At 39.6% G+C, this 22,514-nt stretch overlaps 1 protein-coding gene across 1 annotated transcript in view; it reads left to right on the plus strand.

Moving 5' to 3' along the window:
- LOC147441162 (protein NRT1/ PTR FAMILY 8.3-like) overlaps positions 1 to 3,730 on the plus strand; it is a 34,334-nt gene extending 30,604 nt beyond the window's left edge. The window contains exons 2-5 of the mRNA XM_086482858.1: positions 6 to 150; positions 1,071 to 1,288; positions 1,371 to 1,912; positions 2,685 to 3,730. Of these exons, the coding sequence (XP_086338984.1) occupies positions 6 to 150; positions 1,071 to 1,288; positions 1,371 to 1,912; positions 2,685 to 3,519 (1,740 nt within the window). The 3' untranslated portion in view covers positions 3,520 to 3,730. The remainder of the gene's footprint in view (positions 1 to 5; positions 151 to 1,070; positions 1,289 to 1,370; positions 1,913 to 2,684) is intronic.
- The last annotated feature ends 18,784 nt before the right edge of the window (positions 3,731 to 22,514 follow it).

Below are 22,514 nucleotides of genomic sequence, written 5' to 3' on the forward strand. Positions count from 1 at the left end.
GGCAGGTTTTTCTAGAAGATGAAGAGCTTAAGCACTCAGACATGAAGGCAGAATTCACTTTATATACTGAAGATGGCTCCACAGATATATATGGAAACCGAGCATTGCGAGCCAAGACGGGTGGTTGGAAGGCATGCCGCTTTATCCTAGGTGCTGTTCAGCTCTATGCAAATATTGTTTTGGCAATTCTTCGCAATATTTTAGTACCCGATCAAATGTTTTTGTACAGTAGATACAGCTAATTCTATTTGTCTTGGTTTTTAACTCGCTGTTTCATGTCTTAATCATACAACTCATAAAATTTGGAGGATATTGTCATCGTTGTGGTAAGTTTTGAGCGTGTGTAGCCTTTTCCTTAACACTCGGACACCTAGGAGGTGAAGGAACAGGAGAAAAGCTCAGCTTTGTCCCCCTTATCCGTCTTGCTGTGCAGTTAGGGAAAGAGCAACTTGAAGTGTTATGGAGGATGGGCCATTCAAGTTTTGTCTTCATGTGTATAATCCCATAATGACAATGATTTTTAGAACCATGCTCTTAGCTCCTTTTCTTGCTCAGGCGCTCTCCCACTTGACTACTTTTTGGCTTCTCAGAATGGCTACCTACTTGCATGCTCTTTGCATGAAGAAACAAGGACTTGAAGGAAAAAATAACTAGACATGCCTTGGAATCGAAGGGGTGCATCTTTTGTGGCAAGGTGTTCCTTTGAAACGAAGGGATGATGTCACACTTGCACTATAGTGAGAGAGTGACGAGTAGGCACTTAGGACAGAAACAATAGATATAATCAACATTTGCGAAGGTGTGCAACACAGGATGCTACTGATCAACACATTTCTCATCATTCCTACACAATCCTGATTCCTTAGGTCCCATAGACCCATGCTCGTTTGCGCGCGCAGGTGCTCGCACGGGGGACTAGTGTATCCACATGCATGCGTGCGTGCGCGCTTGCAGTGTTGTTTTGCTTCTTTAAGGCAATTGACATCCATATATGAAGAAAGGTCTTGCATAACAGATGTTGAAGAATTCTGAGAATGCTAATGTTTGTTTTGGTGCTCTCTGATTTACAGCAAATGAATGCTGTGAAAGGCTGGCGTACTACGGTATCAGTACCAATCTGGTAACATATTTGACGACTGTTCTAAAGCAGGGCAATGCTGCTGCTGCAAGTAATGTCAACAAATGGGTAGGCACTTGCTACATAGCACCTTTTGTTGGGGCCTTTATCGCGGATGCGCACTGGGGACGATATTGGACAATTGCTTGCTTTTCTTCAATTTATTTCTTGGTACGTCTGCAAGCTCCCAACAAACTTTTACCAAAAAGGCACATGCCGTATGCTTCTCACAAAATGGTCATTGTATATGTAGGGTATGACTCTTTTGACATTAACAGCAGCCATTCCAGCACTGAGTCCATCAAGCTGCTCAAGCTGTACAGCAACAGCAGGACAATTATCTGTATTTTATATTGCTTTGTATCTTATAGCACTCGGCACCGGAGGCATAAAACCCTGTGTGTCATCATTTGGTGCTGATCAGTTTGATAACAATGATGCAACCGAACACAAAAGGATGAGTTCCTTTTTCAACTGGTTTTATTTTTCCATCAATATTGGAGCACTTATCTCAAGCAGTGTGCTTGTGTATATTCAAGATAACTTCAGCTGGGCTTGGGGTTTTGGAATTCCTGCTGCTGCTATGGGAATTGCTGTTTGCAGTTTTGTGTTTGGTTCTCCTCTGTACCGCCATCAAAAGGCAGGTGGGAGTCCTTTGACTCGTATGCTACAAGTTTGTGTTGCAGCTTCAAGGAAACAGAGAGAGACAGTACCAACAGATCCCAATAAGCTGCATGAAACAAAGGAATCCCCCATTCCAGGGAGTCGCAAACTTGAACACACCAATACACTGCTGTAAGTATAAGCCAGAACTTGGTATGTCTGTGTTATGCATTGTAGTTTGAAGCAGTATTCAGCTTATAAGGATGATCTAATAAGCACACTAAGGGAGAAATTCCTGGATTACATTTTTAACATAAGAATGGTTCAATGATGGTGTGCACACTTTGAGCATCGAATCCCTATGCATATCCTTGTAAAAGTGCAAGCTTGCATATACAGGGTGTCATTGTGCTATCAGCATGGTGCAAGAGTGGGTGCTAAGGATTAGACGCAAAGAGACACTAGAGAAAAGAAGGCTATCAGGAGGAAAGAGACGATGGCGGTGCGTGCAAGGAAGCAAGGGTGCTTGTCAAGAGCGCTTCTGAGCACCAGAAAATAGGAATTCTGAAGCTGAAGTCTAGCCCTAGGTAGGGTACACAGCAGAAAAGGGGGATGCAAGGTATAGTCTGAGGGAGCCCACCTTGGTCAGACTAGAAGCTAACTCTTCTGCTGTCAATAGCTGTTCCAATAAGAGAGCTTGTTAAGGATCTAAAATCAGCTATACATGAGCTTGTTAAGGATCTAAAATCAGCGTTACATGAGCTATAAGTAGCTCTTGAGCTGGAAGTGTTGATGCATTTGGAGGAGGTGATGAAGCATAGAGATCAGCAAAATGACCACAAAAAGGCTCACTCATTTTCACCACAAAACGGCTTACTCACTTTTTGGAATTGTTTATCGGAAGTCCGATAAAGTGCACGGCACGGCAGCATGTGCCATATTTTAATTTGTTTGTTCATTGCAGGTGCCTCGACAAAGCTGCAGTTATTACACAGGACGGGGTGGATGTTGATTCATGGAAGTTATGCACTGTGACACAAGTGGAGGAACTGAAGTTGATCCTCGGCATGCTTCCGATATGGGCTACTTCCATAGTCTATTCAGCAGTTTATTCACAAATGTCAACACTTTTTGTGGAACAAGGAAGTACAATGGACACATCCATGGGCCCTCATTTCAGTATTCCACCTGCAGCTTTATCAATATTTGACACACTTAGTGTAATTGTGTGGGTACCTTTGTACGACATTTTTATCATACCTCTGGCACGGAGGTTTACAGGACATGAGCATGGATTTACAAAAATTCAGCGAATGGGCATTGGGCTAGTAATTTCAATCTTCTCGATGGTGGCTGCGGCTGTTGTCGAGGTAAGACGACTAAGGATAGCGCAGGAGAGTAGTCTTCTTGAGGACACGAGCGTGCCTGTGCCTATGAGCATCTTTTGGCAAATTCCCCAGTATTTCTTGGTGGGTGCTTCAGAGGTTTTCATGTACATTGGGCAGTTGGAGTTCTTTTATGATCAATCGCCAGATGCAACAAGGAGCCTATGCAGTGCACTTGCGCTTGCTTCGAATGCATTGGGCAGCTATTTGAGCGCTTTAATCCTCTCGATTGTCACAACTGTGACCACACAAGGGGGAGCGCCCGGATGGATTCCCGACAATCTCAATATTGGTCACATTGACTATTTCTTCTGGCTGCTAGCTGGGCTCAGCCTGGGAAATTTTTTCTTATACTTGGTTTGTGCACATCTGTACACTTATAAAAAGGTCGATAAAGAGACCGACAAAAGTTAGCAGTGCATTTGTTTTCGGTCCAATTGACCACTAAACCATACACCACATGTAGATATTCATGTATCAACTGTCTCTACAACCTACACAGGAGTCTATTGGCTCTTCAAGAATATGACCTAGTTTAATTACTTCATTAGTTGAAGAGATTTTGAACAGTGGTATTCATTGCTCTAATTCACAAATTGAAGAGTACTCTGATGGTTTTTAGTGAGTTCGAGCTTTGCATATTCTTTAAATATTATTGTGTGAATATGGTTTTTGATAAAGTTATTTATTTATGGGTTTCTTTAGGATCCTTCTTAATTTACTCGTTTTGCCCATTTGAAGTTCATACTCCTTAGTTATCCGCCCTACAAAGGCAGAAGTGTATGAAGTGAAGTTACCGAATTAACGAAGACATTGTACTTGGAAAAATAAGTAAACACAAGATTTGAACCCATGCCCCTACCTCTCATTCCAAGTCCTTTGCCCCTTTATTATTAGGACCTTTACAATATATTGTTTTTAGAATTATATATATACTAAATGATGGTGAGCCGCCATTTTTTGGATGGGAGCACATTGTCCACCACATGTCCCTCGCTCAATGCATCCACGTGGCGCTTAAATTTGAACCCATGCCCCCACCTCTCGTTCCAAATCCTTTATCCTTTATTAGGGCCTTTACAATATGTTGTTTTAAAAAAAAACATATGCTAAATGATGGTGAGCCGCCATTTTTTGGATGGCAGCTCATCATCCACCACATGTCCCTCGCTCAATGCATCCACGTGGTGCTTAAATTTGCCACAGATGTCTCAAGCCCATGTCTCATTGGAGCATTTGAGTCCCACTTGCTTCACTTTGGTAGGGGTTTTCAGCAACATAAAGTTTCGATCTTGGGGCCATTTCGACCATTGTTCCCACTATTGGCAATATTTTATGTTGCACGTCCCACTTCAGTCTACTCAAGTTTATGTAGACGTGCAAATGCTCATCAATAATCACCTCAATTGAAGAACATGAGTTGGAAGGTCGACGGCAATGCTGCTCTGAATGTTAAAGCTTGCTTTGATACCAATTGCTAGAAGATAAAGGAAAAGCTTGAGAGCACACAACACATGTAGGATTACTCAGTGGGCCAATAGAAAGATAAGACTTGTCCAAGAGTGATGGGTGCATATAGAAACTGAGGGCAAAAACCCTCCTAAAGAAAGAACAAGTTCATCGACGATCCTAAGTTTTTTCACACACATCACTATCATACTATGGTAACAAAGACCATTCCTTAAACACCAAGCACAATGTGTTTGTCTTAATAATGCTAGATTGAAGCTCACTTTTAAAAGCATGAATAAGTTTTGAAGACACCTTATGCGACTCCCAATGTACTTTGCAAACTATCATAGGATAAAAAATGGAAAGGCTTTCAAAGACATATGAGAAGATGATGTAAGGGGGAGGGGCTATAAGGCCAAAGGAACCATCACATTTAATTATTCACTTGATCATTGGGGTGTAGTTTAGACACTACTCTTCTGCTCTTGATACCAGCTAGTGCATGAGGTTGATCGATGGTAAGCTAGAATTACAACTGTCTAGTGAAACGTGTCTCAATGAGGCATCCTGTGTTTTTAAAGAGACCAGAGGGTGTTAATGACACCTTCACCTAGGCTTGTACATCATTTTAAGGAGGAGATGTTGGATAAAATGTTACCCAAGGTCATTACATATCATTCAACACCCATCACACTGACCGTACTAACTTATCTATTCTTTTGATCATATAGAATACTAAGGAGTAGTGAGGCAATTCCAAATCCTCACTGAGAGCTCCACCCACATCATGCTCGTCTTTGCTTTTCTTCTCCGTTGCACTCCGCATGTACCACCACACTCTTCAAGTGGTATTAGAGCCGGAGTGAAGGCCTTGCGTCATTGCAACGTTGCGACGGAGAATGTGACGAAGCAGTGAAATTTTCAGCACTGTTTTGCAACAAAAACTTGAGCAAGTAAAAGGTCAGCTTGGTTTCCACTACTCTTGCAGGAAACATTGTGATCTACAACTTTCTAGTTAATTTTTTTTTCCAAATTTTGCACTGCTCTTGCTGTATGTTTGACAGACTACTTGCAAGTCAAGGATAAATAGCTGCAAATTTTTACAGAACTGATTCGACCTGTAAAAGGAGCACGTTTCATGTCCATTTTCATGATGCCTACCCATTTTTGTGAGATCTACAATTTTGCAGAAGGAAGTTTCTGCAAATTTTGAACAGTTTGAGAGATATTGCTGACTGGTTGTAAGGTATCTGGAAGTTGCAGATAGATATTCAAACCATGTATGCATATTGTGGTGATTTAAAGTGTGTTTGGAATCGATTTTCTGCATCCAGAGAGCTCAAATTGAGCTTGATTGTTCTTTTGTTTTGTATATTTATGGTTTGCCCTCTAGACATAGCAGGTCTGCGAGTATCTTTGGACCATTACAATTCAGTGGGAGTTTTGGATGCATATGGTTTATGCATGACTAGCACTTGAGCGTGCTTGTGCTTTGTTGAGAGTGTTTTACTCTCTGCAAGGAATCGGTTTTGTGTTTTTTCTTGCATACTCATTGGGGCCTATTTGAGTGTGTAACCTGTGGTCCTGCAGTGATAGTTCCACGTTTTGGATGTATGTTGTGTTGCGGATACTGCCATTGTATATCGTTGTGAAACCGATTTTGGCTTGTTTTAGTTGTCCGAAGCGTTTTTTGAGACTCAGTCCGGAAGAGCCCATTTTAAGACTGTGGCTACTCGTGTTTGCATAACCTTTTGTGAGGGTCATTGCTTGAGGTTTTTTGAAGCCGAGCATTGGGGGACCAGGTTACCCAGTGTGAGGTGGATTAGGTTGCTGGAGATCCCCAGTTGTGGCCTTACCATAGGATATGTATAGATGGGTATAGATGATTTGACGCTAAGTTGACAGTCATTCAACAATTCCTTTGAGCTGCAGTATATGCTAGTTTATGCCCAGAGAGCACACTTGATACTTCAGACGTTGATTTTGTCTTGAATTTTGCTTGAGATTTTGATCTTCGTACATAGGAGACTACCACGTTTTTTTTGCGAGTCCTCAAGTTTGCTTACCGCAATTTTTTGCATTGACATTGCAACAATTTTGTTGAGTTTTTGATCTTTGAACAAAGAAGACTTTGCCAAATTTTTTTGTAAAAATTTTCCCATAAATTCCCAGTCTCACTCTCTTGCATTTGTTCTTGTCAGCCAATCATGGCCGGAACTTCTAAAATAGAAGAGTATTATAACAAGAAGCTTGATGGCACAATCTTCACTACATGGAAGCAACATATGCATGATGTCTTGGTCAATAAGAACCTTGCAATGCCATTGAAAGAGTGTAAAGAGGGTGTTTACACCGATGATGAGTGGGAGGAGCTTGATGCTCATGCTATGATAGCCAGTCGCTTACACCTTGGTGAGTCCATTTTCTTTATGATCATGGACATGTTGCAAAGGAATTATGGGAGTCGTTATGCTCACTTTGGGATGGTAAGAATGCATCGAACAAAGTGTTTTTGATGAAGAAGTTTATACGCTTGAATATGAAAGAGGGTAGCAGTGCCAATTCACATTTGAATGAGTTCGATAGTGTTTTCACACAGTTACTTCTAAAGGGCTGCATTTCAATGATGAAATGAAATCCATTTTCTTGCTATGCTCTTTGTCTGCATCATGGGATACGTTTAACACTGCCATTAGTAACTCTGTCCCTCAGGACAAGCTTGTGTTCAATGATGTTACTAGTGCTTTGCTCACGGAAGAGACTCAATGTCAATCTCTTGACACTAGTGGGACATGGTGATGCATATATGGCTAGTACAAGTAGACAAAAAACCATCAATGGCAAAGAGGTCATAGTCGCGGTCGTTCTCAAGATTTCAAGAATACGCGTAGCAAGAGTCATGGACATGGCACGAAGAACATTGAATGCTATCATTGTCACAAGAAAGGACACATGAAAAAGGATTGTCGTTTATTGCAAAAAGAGAAGGGTAAAGCCATTGTCGTAAGTCATGCACCTCCTAAAAGCATTGTGAAGATAGAGGAGCTCAATGTCATTGAGTCTCCACATGTTGAATGTTCCTTGCCACAACCATTAGATGCACTAGTATTTACTTTTGATTTGAGTCAATAGGCATTATTATCTCTTGGAGAATGTTATACACAGAATTGGATCATTGACTCAGGTGCCAATTTTCATGTTATTCCTTACAAGGAGTGGTTCTCCAATTATGCTTGTGCACATGCTTCATTTAAGCTGGGTGATTCTCATCAACTTGAGATATGTGGCATTGGAGATGTGACTTGCATATTTGTAATGGTACCGAGTTCATGCTGCAAGGTGTTAGACATGTGCCAAAGCTAACTAGGAGCTTGGTTTCAGTAGGATAGCTTGATGATCTTGGATACACTACAATGTTTGGTTAAAAAGGCTCTTGGGATGGAAATAACGTGAAGTGGGAGCGGGAAATGCAATCTGAGTATCACTCGATTATGGTAAATAAAACTTGGAAACTAACAAAATTGTCAGAGGGCAACAAGCCTTGCCTTGCAAATGGGTATATAAGAAGAAGTACATGGTAGGGGACCTCAAGCCTAAGTATAAGACTAGATTGGTAGCTAAGGGTTTCAAGCAAAAGAAAGGCATGGACTTTGATGATGAATTTTCTCCAGTGGTGAAGATGACTACATTGCGTCTTGTGCTTGGAATAGTAGTCGTTGATGACATGGAACTTGTTCAGATGGACATGAAGATGGATTTCCTTCATGGGGATCTTGATGAGGATGTCTACATGAAGCAGCCAGAAGGTTTTGAAGGAAAACCTGAAAAGCCTACAAGGATAAAACTGGTGTGTAAATCGTGTAAGGCATTGTATGGACTAAAGCGGGGCTCAAGGCAGTGGTACATGAAGTTTGACATGTACATGTAATCCCAAGGTTATGTAAGGAGATAGTCACTTAGTGTGCAGTTTTGTATGAAGGATTGGGGAGATGCAAATCACTTTCTTGGTATGTGTATCAAGAGGGATATAAAACATGGAATACTGGAGTTGTCTCAAGAACCGTATATCCACAAGGTCTTGGAACATTTTAATATGCAGGGGGGAAGGCTACATTGATTACCCCAATGCAGACGTATGAAAAACTTAGCAAGAATGATGCTCCCAAGTTTGATGCTGAGAAAGCAGAAATGGCCAAGGTGCCATATTTTTTAGCAGTTGGCAGTCTTATGTATGTCTTATGTACGCATTGAGCTAGTCAAGGTTCATACATATGACAACCCTACAAATGATCTCATGAAGGGCCTACCCTCCTATAGTGGGAGATCTTGGCATTATTCAGACTCCAATGTTGCATTGTGGTAGTCAAAGTGCAAATGCTTTAGCGAAGAACTCTATGTGTCACTCCAAGTCGAAACACGTAGAAATCCATTATCATGTGATACATGACATATTGGCTAGCAAGCACATTGTACTAGTCAAGGTTCATAGGGATGACAACCTTGTAGATGCTCTCAAAAGGGCCTACCCTTCAAGCAATTTGCACATTGCATGGAGATGATGGGTGTAGGGTGAAGCAACATGGATGCTTCACATATGTACATACATAGGACACTTGGGCCACATTGAACTTCAAGTGGGAGATTGCTAGGGTTCAGGCCAACTGGCCAAACACCCATCACACTGATCGTAGTAACCTTATCTATTCTTTTGATCATGTAAAATAATAAGGAATAGTAAGGCAATTCCAAATCCTCACTGAGAGCTCCACCCACATTGTGCTCGTGTTGGTTCTTCTTCTCCCTTGCCCTCTGCATGCACCGTGCACTCTTCAATCATTGAGCCTTAGGCCAATTCAACTCATGTTTCAACATGGTAAAAAACTTGAAATGTGTGCTAAGAAGGTTTCCTACTCTCTAGGGAGAACCCACACTTATAGGGGAAAATTTGAAGCTTCTTCTATCTTACTTTCCTTGATCCACTCACTTGATTAGGGCTCATCATGCCATACCCATTGTAGTTTCTACTAAAATCCTAGTTAGTAGTCACTTTCTTGTTAATCAAAATCCATTCTGTTTTTCTACATTAAGTTCATTTGCATATTGTTGTTTAATTTTTAATCATGCCTACAATATGAGTTTTCAAGTGGTGTTCAATCCTCCATAGCTAGAGATAGCTTCTAGCTCACCCAATTTCAACAACATTAATTGTACTAAAAAAATGTAACAAAAACTCCTCATTTTATATACAAATCCAATACAAAATGAATATGAATCAATGTTTCTCATACATCATTTTGCACAATACATATGCGAACAAGAAAATATGTTTTCATACATAATACAACAAGGGAAAGATACAACAATTCGAACAATTAAGAACGGTCTTTTCATATAGTGTCTGCAAAGTCCTATGAATTCAAAACTACCATCATTAAAGCATTAAACCGTCAGCCATGTGCTAGCTAAGTCATAATAAGAATTAGTGGAGTTGCCATCGACAATAATTAGACTAAATTCATGCATGTGACCAATAGTACACCTTTAGAAAAAGGACTAGTACCAATATACATAAAGATAGGAAACTATTAGAAAAAGTTCCATATTGAATACGCTCTTGTAGCATCACAAGATTGGCGTTGCATGTATTTATATAGTGTTGAAGAAGGGATCATTGGTGTTGATTAAAAAAAACATAGAATATGCATGTCATGCATTCAAAGAATGATGCATGTATATCTACCAATAATATGCAATGCTATCTTGTTTCAATTGGTATGAGTGAACATTGACACTATTGTTATCATATCCAATATTTGATACAAGTAGTCCTTGCATCAAGTGTAGCTATCGGCCATGGCTAACAATTATTGAAACATTCTGCTTCTTGTATGGCCTTTTTGGGTACATCCTTCACATGGTACCTTTTAATGATCATGATGTGCCCATGAATGGTGTTTTTAGCATGATTTCTTGTAAGAACACACTAGATGGGGACAACTACCCACTATGGCCATACATGATGCAGCATGCCCTTGTTGCAGAGGATGGTGTATAGGGTTATGCTGTGAGACGAGGTTCTATGGATGATGGTGTAGGTTCTAGGAGTTCTATTGGTAGATTTGTTTTGCCTACTACTGAGCAAGCACGTTGGGATGCTAGGGATGCACAGGATCATATAGTGATTGCACCTTTGTTAAACATTCCATTACTAAATACATTCTTCAATATATGAATGGAAAGACAGGCATGTGATAGGCTTGCTTCTTTGTAAGCAGGTACAAATATGACAAAAGTTGTTTTCCTACGTAAGGAGCTTGAGTTTAAGGTTATGCACGAGGAGGATGATATGGATGCATTTCTTATAGGGATTAACGATCTGAATCCCAATCAATATGTGATCACCTTGTGAACCCACCTATTCCAAAGTGACCAATGTGTGACCCTAACCATCCCAAAGTGATCTCCACGTGAACACTATGTGATCCCCACCCCATCATTTTGGATATATCATTTTCGTTCTCACCTCCATTTCAAGTGATGTGCGATAGCTTTATGTGAGAGTCATGGCCTCCAATGTGGTAGGTGGTGGATTTAAGTCGTGGGGGCACAACTTCTTAGAAATATTTTTATTCTTGAGAATAAACGAACGGTCCACATCACCCAGAGATCGTGGACCGTGCCGATCCCTCTTGACAAGGGGGTGTCAAATAGTCACAAGGATTGTAGATAGCATATTCATGCTCGTTCGTTGATTTATTCATTTCTTTGCAATATTCCTCCCACATGAGGCATACATCCAGCCTCTGGATTCCTACCCTTCAAAAATCAGAAGCAGGTTTTGGACTCAATCCCGTCAGAGCCGCAACTCACAAAGATCTCAGCTAACCAATCTAGCAGCCTACGATGTTGTGATCATTGCTTCGGTTTATTCAATATTAAAAATAAAATCCTTGTCCGCCCCTTGCCCCCCACCCTCGTCTCTCTCTCTCTCTCTCTCTCTCTCTCTCTCTCTCTCTCTCTCTCTCTCTCTCTCTCCCCCCCCCCCCCCCCCCCCCCCCCCCCCCCCCCCCCCCCCCCTCGAGAGTGCTCCAACCAATTTCCATCTCAACTTCCCTCTAATGGATGTGCGCAACTTCTCTATTTTGATTTGTGCTGGTATCCTTTCAGATTCGGTGTTTTTTCATCTTTTACAGCTGGGTACCCCTACTCATGCTAATTAGCAAAGCATATGTTTATTAATGGTGTTGGTGGTGGAGGGTGCACATTGCAAGAACGAGCAGTGCACCATTGCAAAACCTCATTGTCATAGCTCAAGAACTAAAGCTCTCTCTCTCTCTCTCTCTCTCTCTCTCTCTCTCTCTCTCTCTCTCTCTCTCTCTCTCTCTCCAAAGATGCATTGCAGTGGACTCTATATAACTCATGCTCTCCCAAAATTGAAACACCGATGTCATGACGCTCCGCGTCCACAAGGAGAAAAACAAGTTTTTTTTTAATTTGGTAAAAGAATGTTGTTTCTTTAAATACGGTGATTGCAAGTGATGCAAACATGGCATTGGTAAGGGATTTTTAGATTGGTTTTGCATTGATAGTGGCTATTGGAGGAATATATTGGGCTTGGTCATGCCTTGGGAGATATCTATGCCATATGTTGTGTTTTGCAGTACTTTGGTTCATATGCATGTAGATATAGCGGATGGCAATGATTCGATTGATATGTATGCCGAATGAGGTACATTTTAGGTGTGTGGCAAAGCTTTGATCAATATGTGTGCTAAATGCCGACTAGCAATAATTCGTCATGGTTGAGATGATTAATATTTTATGAAGTTATTTCATGATGTCATAGTATTGTTTCATGAGATGAATCGTTATGATTGAGATGATTTTTGTTACTTAACGTCATTTTGTAATAAAATGGTGATGGTTTTTGCATCATTTTGTAATACCATAGTGTTGTTCGTTTTGTTACATAATGTCATTTTGTAATTTCATGGTGATAGTTGCATCACTTTGTAATACCGTGAATAGTCTCTCGGAGGAGTCTATTATTACCACCATCTGAACACTAACAGCCATGGAAGACACACAAATTCGATACTCACAAAATGTAGCATTGTAGACAATGGAGAGTGGATTTACGAATCAATTGTAGGACCGGTCAGATGAAACGTTGATAGGTACAGAACATGGTATATTACTCTTGTGTATGTTATGAGCTCTACTATGGTGCCACATGGCTTCCAGGATTCAAGTTTTTTGTAATCAATCTTATAAAACCCATCATGAAACACATCCACAATGAAACAACCCATGATAGCATTGCCATTGAAATAAATCCTTTATAAATAACTCAACCAAATGCCAAACTATACAAAAGCAGTTGATACTAGTAGGAGGATGGAAGGATAGAATGTTTGGGTAAATTATTCATGAAGAGGTGCCTCTAAATGCTAGATGTGAGATTTGAATGGTCTTGCCAGAAATGGTGCACTGCTTTGACTATCTACTATCGTTTGCGAATTTCTTTCCTCCAAAGCTCTCCTTGTGGTAGTACCTACAAGCTTTCGATTTCCAAGATTGGGGGATGAATTATTTATTCTTTGCAAGCAAGCCAAAAATAACTCTCTGTTATACTCAAGGATCACACAATGCCAATGAAGCTCACAACATGCTTGTGCCATTATGTTCGTTTCTATAAACACATCCAAGACAATGTCCCTAGCTTGCGTGAATGTGTTAAACAACCAACTGTCCAAACGAACACAAATTTTTACATTTAACATGATGTACTATGGACATCATGAGTGTCAAAATATCTAGAATTCCTCATGCAATTCGAACATAATTAAATTATGAAAGGAGAGTTTTTCCTTAAGAGAATTCTTTAGAGGAGAATCCTAAATAGTGCAAGACAAAATTCATTGCACAATTTACACATTAGAACATCAATTCATGCACATAAATTAAAGACCAAAACAAATTAAGATTGACAACTTATTGAGCTTGGAGCTGGTCCCCCCTCCAAAAGGACTTTGTATTATAATTCTCCCAATGAGAGATCTAATTACACTACAAGCTTGTGCTCTTGTGGAGCTTCCTTAAACCAATGAAGGAAGATGACGAGCTTAACTTTTAGAAGATTATAAATTAATTTTCATGATAGTGAGCTACATCTAACGTACATTGCTTATTGAGAAAATGATGGTTTTCGTTGTGCTGGTCCTTTGATAGGATGTCCATCCTTCCCCCAGTACCCAAATTTTTCTCTCTTCATAGGTTGTGTCCAAAACGTGTGTGCTATTTTGGTTGTAACGCTCACCATCAGTTGTCGCATCTCCTTAAGGTTTGTCATATTGTGGATACATGGATCTGGGTCTTGGAGGGTAATTGAAGATGGTTACCACAAGCACATCTATCTGCAAAAATTACAAGCGTTAGAGGTGTTAAAACACTAAAAGAAGCTAAGTTGTATATTGGACTCACTATCTATAGATCACTATCATCCTTAAATTGCCAACTCTCTAGCTATGTCCTCATATAGGATACGCTTGAGGTGAAATTCATAATCTTCACAACACCCAACAACCCCAAAGAGATCTTTATTGTGTATAGTAGCCACAAAGGTACTTTTGAACCTCACAAAATTGTATGCAAGATCTGTCATCGTTTTGATGAGGTCAAACCTCAGGTTGTTCCATGTTGGCACCATAGGGCTTATTAGTGATATGGCTACCCCTATGGGAAATCCTCGCCTTATTAGTTGGGGCCCACTCAAATACATATCGAGATTGATGTTCCTAAATTTAGGCAAATCCATCAAAGAACAAATGGATCTAGACCAAATTCTTGTCAAAACAATCACAAAAGCGTTTTTATGATTTTCTCTTCTCTGTGGCATAAGGCTAACAATACGTACTTGTGAGCACCGCTCACCTATTATAGCTCTTTCAGTTGTCCAAGTTGTCAGAAATTTCTTCAACACCACACACTAATGGTATGTGATGTGGTGTTATGGTGACATTTGTACCTATATACAAAGAATCACAAGAAAATGTGAAAGCGTTTATGCTATAATTGTTGACAAACAAATGTACACTACAAAACTATGGGAAAGGCACTCAAAATCTCTTGCTCTATGTGGAGTGGGTCAGCTTTTTGCGTGGCTTTGTGTATGTCTCACTTTCACGTCAATGAGAAGAGGCCACCTCAACATGTGATTAAGAGTCATGGAAAAATTGCCGATGGATCTCCTCTCAATCCTCCTTTTGTCAATCTCCACTTGATTCCTTTGCTTCATGGATTTCACTTGCGTTTTCCAGTTCTTTGCTGGGAGTTTTGCTACATACTTTAATAGATGTGACCCTCCATTGTAAGCTTTGCACTTTTCCTTCTTTGTCAAAGAACAACTCCCTTCTCTCTCTCCACTAGTTTCTCTTTTTCCCTTGACCTTGATTCTATTCGGGAGCCGTTAGAGTTTGACCATATATAATCCAAAGGACAATATCTCTTTATGTCGATCTCATTTAGTGTACACTTCCTTTTGAGATAGTTGATGAATCAAGGGTAAATTCCACCATTTTTCAATTCAGCTCTTCAATTTGTTTGGGGATGTATATCCCGGTCTCCTCTTGCTCATTATGAACCCACACATCATTTACTATGCTCATGGTACCATTTGGCCTTTTTGAGACCATTTGCCCACCACCTACAAAGAAAAAGTATAACTATTTCAAACAATTAAAAACCACACATAATAAAGCAACTAGCATAACATAAGTTTAACTATTTCAAACAATTAAAAACCACACATAATGAAGCAACTAGCATAACATAAGGTCTATGTTTTATACTTGTAGAGAATTCATTGTGCACTCTACGTGAGGTTGCTCATTTGTTGTCCTATTGAATTTCATTTTTGGCTACCACAAAATGAATGTATCTTCAAAGTGATCAATGAGAGATGGATCAAGAAACTACTCCAAATCCCTCTTATGGACATGCAAGCAAGCATCATCTTGCTGATTTTTCTTGGCATCACACAAGTCAAATTTGGTAGACCTCTAAATAGATTGATGGCTTCATTCAATTTCTTCACCATGTATGTTTCATTCAGCTCTTGGTATCTTATTGGTGGTGGTAAGCTCAGATATGCTAGCTAATGTATTGTGCTTTTTAAAAATCTAAGCATTGGATATCCAACTTGTGACTCAAAGAAGAGGGCACATGGATACATCCTATCGTATATGCCTTGATTCTTTTACTAGGTGGATGAAATATCCACTGTACTTTTGCAACCATCCTCTTCTCCACGTTGTCTAACTATCATTAATCTTCCTTTTGTCTCCGCAACGGCTACATCACCTTCAATGATACTTGTAGCTTCCTTGTTTTCTAAGAACTCGTTGAGCTTGAATCAATTTATCTTCAACAAGGGATATGGCAACATTCTTGCATACCACTTATCAACAATCTTCTTAGGAGTTAAGAGACTTAAATTTGTGGAATGGATAATTCTGTATTCTCATTCTATGGCTCTTCTCCAATATGCTTCATGTTGCTCATCTAGTAGATCTTTCAAGGATTGCTCTACTGCTACAAAGAGGTCTTCATGTTCTTAATGCAGCAAGCCTTTTGTGGAATGCGATCTTCCCAAGTTTCCTTGCCACTATCTGTATCCACAAGTACCTTTGGCAAGCTAGAAAACTCGATGTACAACAATGTGGCTCCTTGTGGTTGATCTTCCATGTGAACTTGAAATGTGCTTGGCTCTTCATCAACCTTCTTAGCCAATTGTGTTTGCAACTATGCTACTAAAGCTCTAATCTCATCATTCTTAGCATACAAATTCTCCTCTTTGGCCATGGACTATGCTACTAAGTTCTCTCTTTGCCTTGTTGCAATTTTCAGATTCTTTTTCTCAAGCGCTTTGTAGGCTGCATCTAAGTTTGAAAGGTTGGCTATCATTGGATTTATTTTCTAACCTTTCAACCTCTCTTCATTCTCCTCTATCTGTGTATCTACCACCACTACTAATTGGCTTTGAAATGTTTTGGTGTATTGAATAGCTTCCGGCAAAGTATCACATAGGTACTTTAACTCTTTTGTTTTCTCAACATACTTTTCTTGAGTTTCATCCAACCTTGTCAATACTTTTCAATTTCTCTCATGTTATTGTTTGAGGTACTCTTGTTACTCTTCTGTGTTGTGCTTCAACTAGAGCTCCTTCCAAGTCATGATCTTTTATTTCCATTTCTGTCTCTTAGTAATGCTTTGCTCCAATGGTCTCTATCAACTCCATTTCCATGGCCTGCATTCTTGCCAAGAGTCTTGCTGCTTCATTCTATGACTGGTGGGCATGTATCAAAAAATCAGTCTCATAATATGCATTTGAGAAGCATAGTGATCAGTCCTAATGATGGCTCTAAAAGTTTGTGGATGATAAGGATGACCATATGTTCTATGAAAAGCATGCTCTCTATAAAGCTCATCCAAATCTTGTTGTTCCCTGCTTCCTGAAGACAATGTAATGTGGACTAAACTTTGCTTTTTCACCATCTTCCCCTTGTCCACTATAGGTGATCTTTGTGGTTGTTGTACCCCTTTGAGGCTCTGCATTAGCAGGTTTTGCCTCACTAGTAGGTGATATCTCACATGGTTGATTCTATTCTAGAGGAGGTGATTGCATGATGCCATATAGGAATTCCTCTTCCCTTTTGGATTTTTCATTCTCCTCCCTTTCCCGATCAATCTCAAATTAGTCTCCTTTTGATGATAATAATTTTGAAGTGATAAGTTTTTCCAGATTCTTTATGATGGCATCTATTTCAGCTTGGCTTAGTCTTGTGGACTCTTCTTCTTGATATATCATCTCTAAATGGATTTTCCCTTGGTCTAGATCCTCAAGATCTTGTTTGGTGAGTAGAGGGACAAAGGGGTTCTTCATTCTTGGCTTGAGTTTCCATTTTTCACTATAGTCTCCCTCTAGTATGCATCTTGTTTGGTAGAATCCTTTTAGTCTCTCCAATCTTGCCTTCTTTTTTGTAGCTTCCTTCCCTTCATTTTCTGTATTGGCCTCTTGCATTTCCTTTTTTAGGCAGCATGATTGGACACCCTCTTGTTGTGGTGGCACTTTTGGTTCGGACTGAGGCTTCAGAATCCTTTCTTTCTCCACATCTAGTAACTTTCTTCAGAGCCATGCCATCATAGGGGTTATTGTTTGGGGTCTCACCACTTCTTCTTCACAGGCATCCTCTTCTTATTTCAACCAATCATTTTGTGATGGTGCATTTAATAGTGAGTCTATGGCTCCTATAGCCTAATAGGCTATTCGTGTCAATACTTTTGGTGCTTCGAGGTACTATAGCCAAAGGGGAATGTGGTCATGAACTCAAATTCTTGGGTTGGGTCCTGAATCATAGGGGCACTACTATAATCGCACTTATTGTTAGACTTTATAGATTTGGACATATTTCATGGCAAGCAGATATTCATACATGTGCAAACAACTCTTTAAGAGACATTTGTGAAGTTAAATTGACACTTGAAATAGTACACTTGCTAAACTTCAATTTTACCCTCTAACTTTCAGTTATTTTGCCAAAACTTGGAGGTTTTTAAAAATCTTCAATCACTTTGAAACTTTGGCACAATGCTCTCACATGCCACATGAATGGTACTATGCCACCTAGGGTCATTTTGATGTCTTTATCCACCTATTTGACCATTTGGATGCTTTCTAGAGCTTTGGAGAGCCTGTAGATGGTCTAGGTCCTTGTGAGATTGATATGAGAACTTTGGCAATGTAACCATGTCCTGATGATTCTCTATACATCTTGGTCGCTTTTGGGTTAGGTTTGCTATGTGCTTGATTCTTTGCACTCTTTTTCTTTGACATACTTCCACCCTATGAGCCTCTTCTACTGGATTTTGAAGTCTTTGACTTTTGCCCATTGTGTTAGTATGCTATGGGCAAGTTGTCCGTGTGAAGTTTTATATCATATTGTGCAGTTTGCAAAAGTGAGCTTATAGTTGGGGAGGCAAACTGGGTCAAGTCAAATTTGTCATTTGAGCATAGAGCAATTTTCTTGTACTTAAGACTAAGCTCTCTTTGAGTTTTGGGTGTCTATAACATGCGTGTAGGATACATGTAGTGTAAGTTCCAAATCTCTCTCTCTCTCTCTCTCTCTCTCTAACTCACAAAAGGGCTAAATGAACTTCTAGAGGAGATTATACTATACATACGTGGGATCTTGACTCACAATTGAGTGAATTTCATGGTCAAACCTACCATGTAGGTCAGAAGAGAAACATTTTTGGGAGGCTAGGTAATCATTTAAGTTACGGATAGGCCCCTAATAATTTCTCCTTCATTACTACAACATAAGGGAGGGGTATTGTCATATATATACTTCAAGAGGGAAATGAGGGGTGTTTGGGAGTAGTGGAAAAGATTGATAACATACGTATAGACATACAAACCAGGGTTTTTTAATAGTAAGCAATCCAACTATTTCTAGTAAATTACACGTGATTACCCCATTACATGCCCCTGTAAAGAGAATACAAGCCTATATAATTTAGGTATTGACTTTAAAAATGTAACCTTGTACGGTCTCAAGTTTGGGTTTTTAAAGTTGGAGGTGAGAAACTATACCAAACCTTATTATAAGTTAGGGGCATAATAATTTCATAAACTACATGCCGTATAAGTGTAGAACGGGGGGGCAATTTTACTTCGTAAATAGGGGTTTTTCCAAAACTCTTCGCTCGTAGGTGGCATGTCCTTTTGTATAGAGAGTGAATCCCCCAAGGTCAAAAAGCGCTAGAAACGCATATCATATACCCAAAAACCACTCATTTTTCATAATCCATTTCATTGTTAAATATGGTTTTCGCAACTTGCTTCACGTTGGTTGAAAATTGTCCAAATTGTCCACAAAAATAGCAAAAATTATAGAAAAATAGAAAAAATTCTTTGGAAAATCCTTAGAAATCTTTAAAAAAAATAAAATTCCATCTTATAAGGATTTCACTATTTTTAGTTGGTTTTTTCTATTTTTCACTATAAATAAATAAAATCACTATTATAGACATATGTTATCCACAAAAATTAGGGGTTCACCTTTGGCAATTGTCCCTCTATCTAGATTGAACACCTCATCTAGGGCAAAAAAATGAAGAGTTTGGAAATTTTTACTGTAAAATACAAAGTTTTAGTAAAAAATAATGAAAAACATTGCCCTTTTTTTTTTTATTCTTAGTAGTTTTCAAGTCTGCATTTAGAATGCCTCCCCCTCCTAATCGGAGTCCTCTTGGATGACAATGTGTTGTTGAAGTAGCGCTTATTGGCACGGCCAAAAAAAGTATTCCCTTATTTAAGACCTTGTAATGTGGCCCTAACCGTATGCATACTCAATCGATGCATAGAAAAATTAATTTTGTGCGAGAGGAGGGTCTTCACAAATGTGCTTAAGGAATTTGTTGATGAGGTTTACCTATTCTTGTGTTAGCAAGCTATTACCATTTAGAAGACATTGTAATTGTGTTGCTCATTGTTTTATCAATAGATTTGTTTGCGGCCGTTTTGGTGGTTTGGTTGATGAAACTGTTGTTGTTTTTGGCCTCCATTCAAACATGATTCATGAAATTGATGGAGTTCTTGGTGGCTTTTATTTGGGAATCCATTTAAAATGAATATAGGATTGTTTTTGCAAAACCTTTTTGGCAATCCACATTGACGTGTAGCTTTGGTATGGTAAATACTAGCTTTTCATGTTCTTGTCTTTGGCAGTGGGTTGGTCTTAATATTTTGGCTTTGTTGTCAATGCACTTTGGTTAAGTTTAGCAATTTCTTTGTTACCCATATATAATGGTTTTCCATTCTAGGTTTATCTTTAGGCAGCCAAAGTCATCATTGGTAAGGTTGCATAACAACTGGCATCTCTTCACCATCCAATGTTGCAAGTTTGATGGCACCTCTTGATGATATTGCATGAATCACAAATGGCCCCATACCTTTCTATTTCAATTTCTTTGTCTTTTTCTTAAGAGTGTAAACAAGCACATAGTCACCTAGTTTAAACTCTTAACATGCTTATCATGGAATTCTTTAAGCATCTCTTTTGTGCATACATCCCTACAACAACTCTCAATCGTGTTTCATCAAGATTTTCTAGGGCATCCACTTGGTTAGATTCATGGTTTGTTGATTCTAATTTATTGGCTACTCTTAAAATTGGAACAAAAAATTTGATGAATAAGATGGAATTAAGGGCAAAAACCATATTAAATGGGGTTGTTCCCAATACTATCTTATAAGATACTATATAAGCCCAAATGGTTGAATGTAGCTGCCGTGGGACTGATGCGGTAAACGAGGGATGGCACGAAGAGTAAAGGAAAGTGCCATGCCCTGAGGACTGGATCAATCCACAAAGGGGAGCAAGCCCAAAGCTTTGAGGAAGCTTCGAACTTCTCACGAGACAATGCCTTTGTGAAAAGATCTACAAGGTTGTCCTATGTTGGCACATAAGCCAAGCTGACCTCTCCTTGACATAGTGGTAATGCACCTCACTCTGCTTTGTGCGAGCATGAAAAATTGGGTTCCTTGCAACTACCAATGCACTCTGACTGTCAGTGTAGAATGATGTTGGCAATGTCTTGTCCAACACCCAAATCAGCCATAAGGTGTCGAAGCCATACATACTCAACCATAGCTGTGAAGACTGCCTTGTACTCAGCCTCACAACTGGAAGTGGCCGCAGTAGGTTGCGTCTTGCTCAACCATGAAATACATGAACTTCCAAGCATGACACAAAAACCACTTGTGGACACTCGCGTGTCTTAAAAACCAGCCCAATTTGAGTCCAAAAAAGCATGTAAATTTGGCGGCAATGATCCCCCCTTGGGATGAAACAAGCTAAGATGCAAAGTGCCACTCAAGTAGCAAAAAATACTCTTGATTGCCTGCCAATGCTTAGACCCTAGGCTATGCATAAATTTGCTGACCTGTGAGACTGCAAACTGAATATCCAGCCTCATGTTGCATACATAAATGAGGCAGCCAACAACAATTTGGTAAAGAGTGACATAAGCAAGATCACTAGCATCATGTAGACTCAACTTCAAACGGTTTCCATGGTACTGGTAATAGGTTTGCAATCCTCAAGTCCAAACTGCTTAAACTGTATGCCACAGTAATGATGCAACAGTCCCAAACCTTTCACCTTGAAAGTAGCATTCAAATCAGCCTTAAATTCAACAATATGTGCCTCATTGGGACCAGTGATCAACAAATCATCCACATAAAGAACAACAATGAGAAGTACATCGCCCTCACGCTTGACATACAATGTGCTTTCTATTGGACTGTTACAAAAGGCTCGTTTGACCAAATGAGTTTCATCTTTCTCATACGAGGAGATTGCTTCAACCCATACAAAGACTTCTTACATCTGCACACTTTGTCCTCTTGTCCTTTTATGACAAAACCACAAGGATGCCTTACATAAACTTCCTCAAATATGTCACCATTCAAGAAAGCAGTAACAATGTCTGATTGATGTACATCCCAACCAAAATGAGCTACCCATGCATATAGAAAATGCAGAGTAGTCATACGACAAGTGGGAGAAAAATTCTCTTCATAATCTATGCCTTTTTGTTGTGCATAACCCTTTGCAACAAGTCGACCCTTATGGCGATCGATCTCACCATCCGACTTGCGTTTCAACTTGTAAACCCACTTCGTACCAATGGCCTTTTTGCCAGGAGGAAAATCACATAAAGTCCATGTGTCATTTTCTATAAGTGCATCATATTCTGATTTCATGGCAGCCATCCAGTTTTTTGAATTCTGTGCTTCATCAAAAGACAGAGGCTCCTCAACATCATGTAAGCTAGACACAGCCAAAGCATAACAATCTGATGCATAAGATGCATGGCGAGAGCCTGAACGA

This window comes from Adiantum capillus-veneris, chromosome 15 (genome assembly GCF_014529385.1).
Source record: "Adiantum capillus-veneris isolate H3 chromosome 15, ASM1452938v2, whole genome shotgun sequence".
In the NCBI taxonomy this organism is placed as follows: Eukaryota; Viridiplantae; Streptophyta; class Polypodiopsida; order Polypodiales; family Pteridaceae; genus Adiantum; species Adiantum capillus-veneris.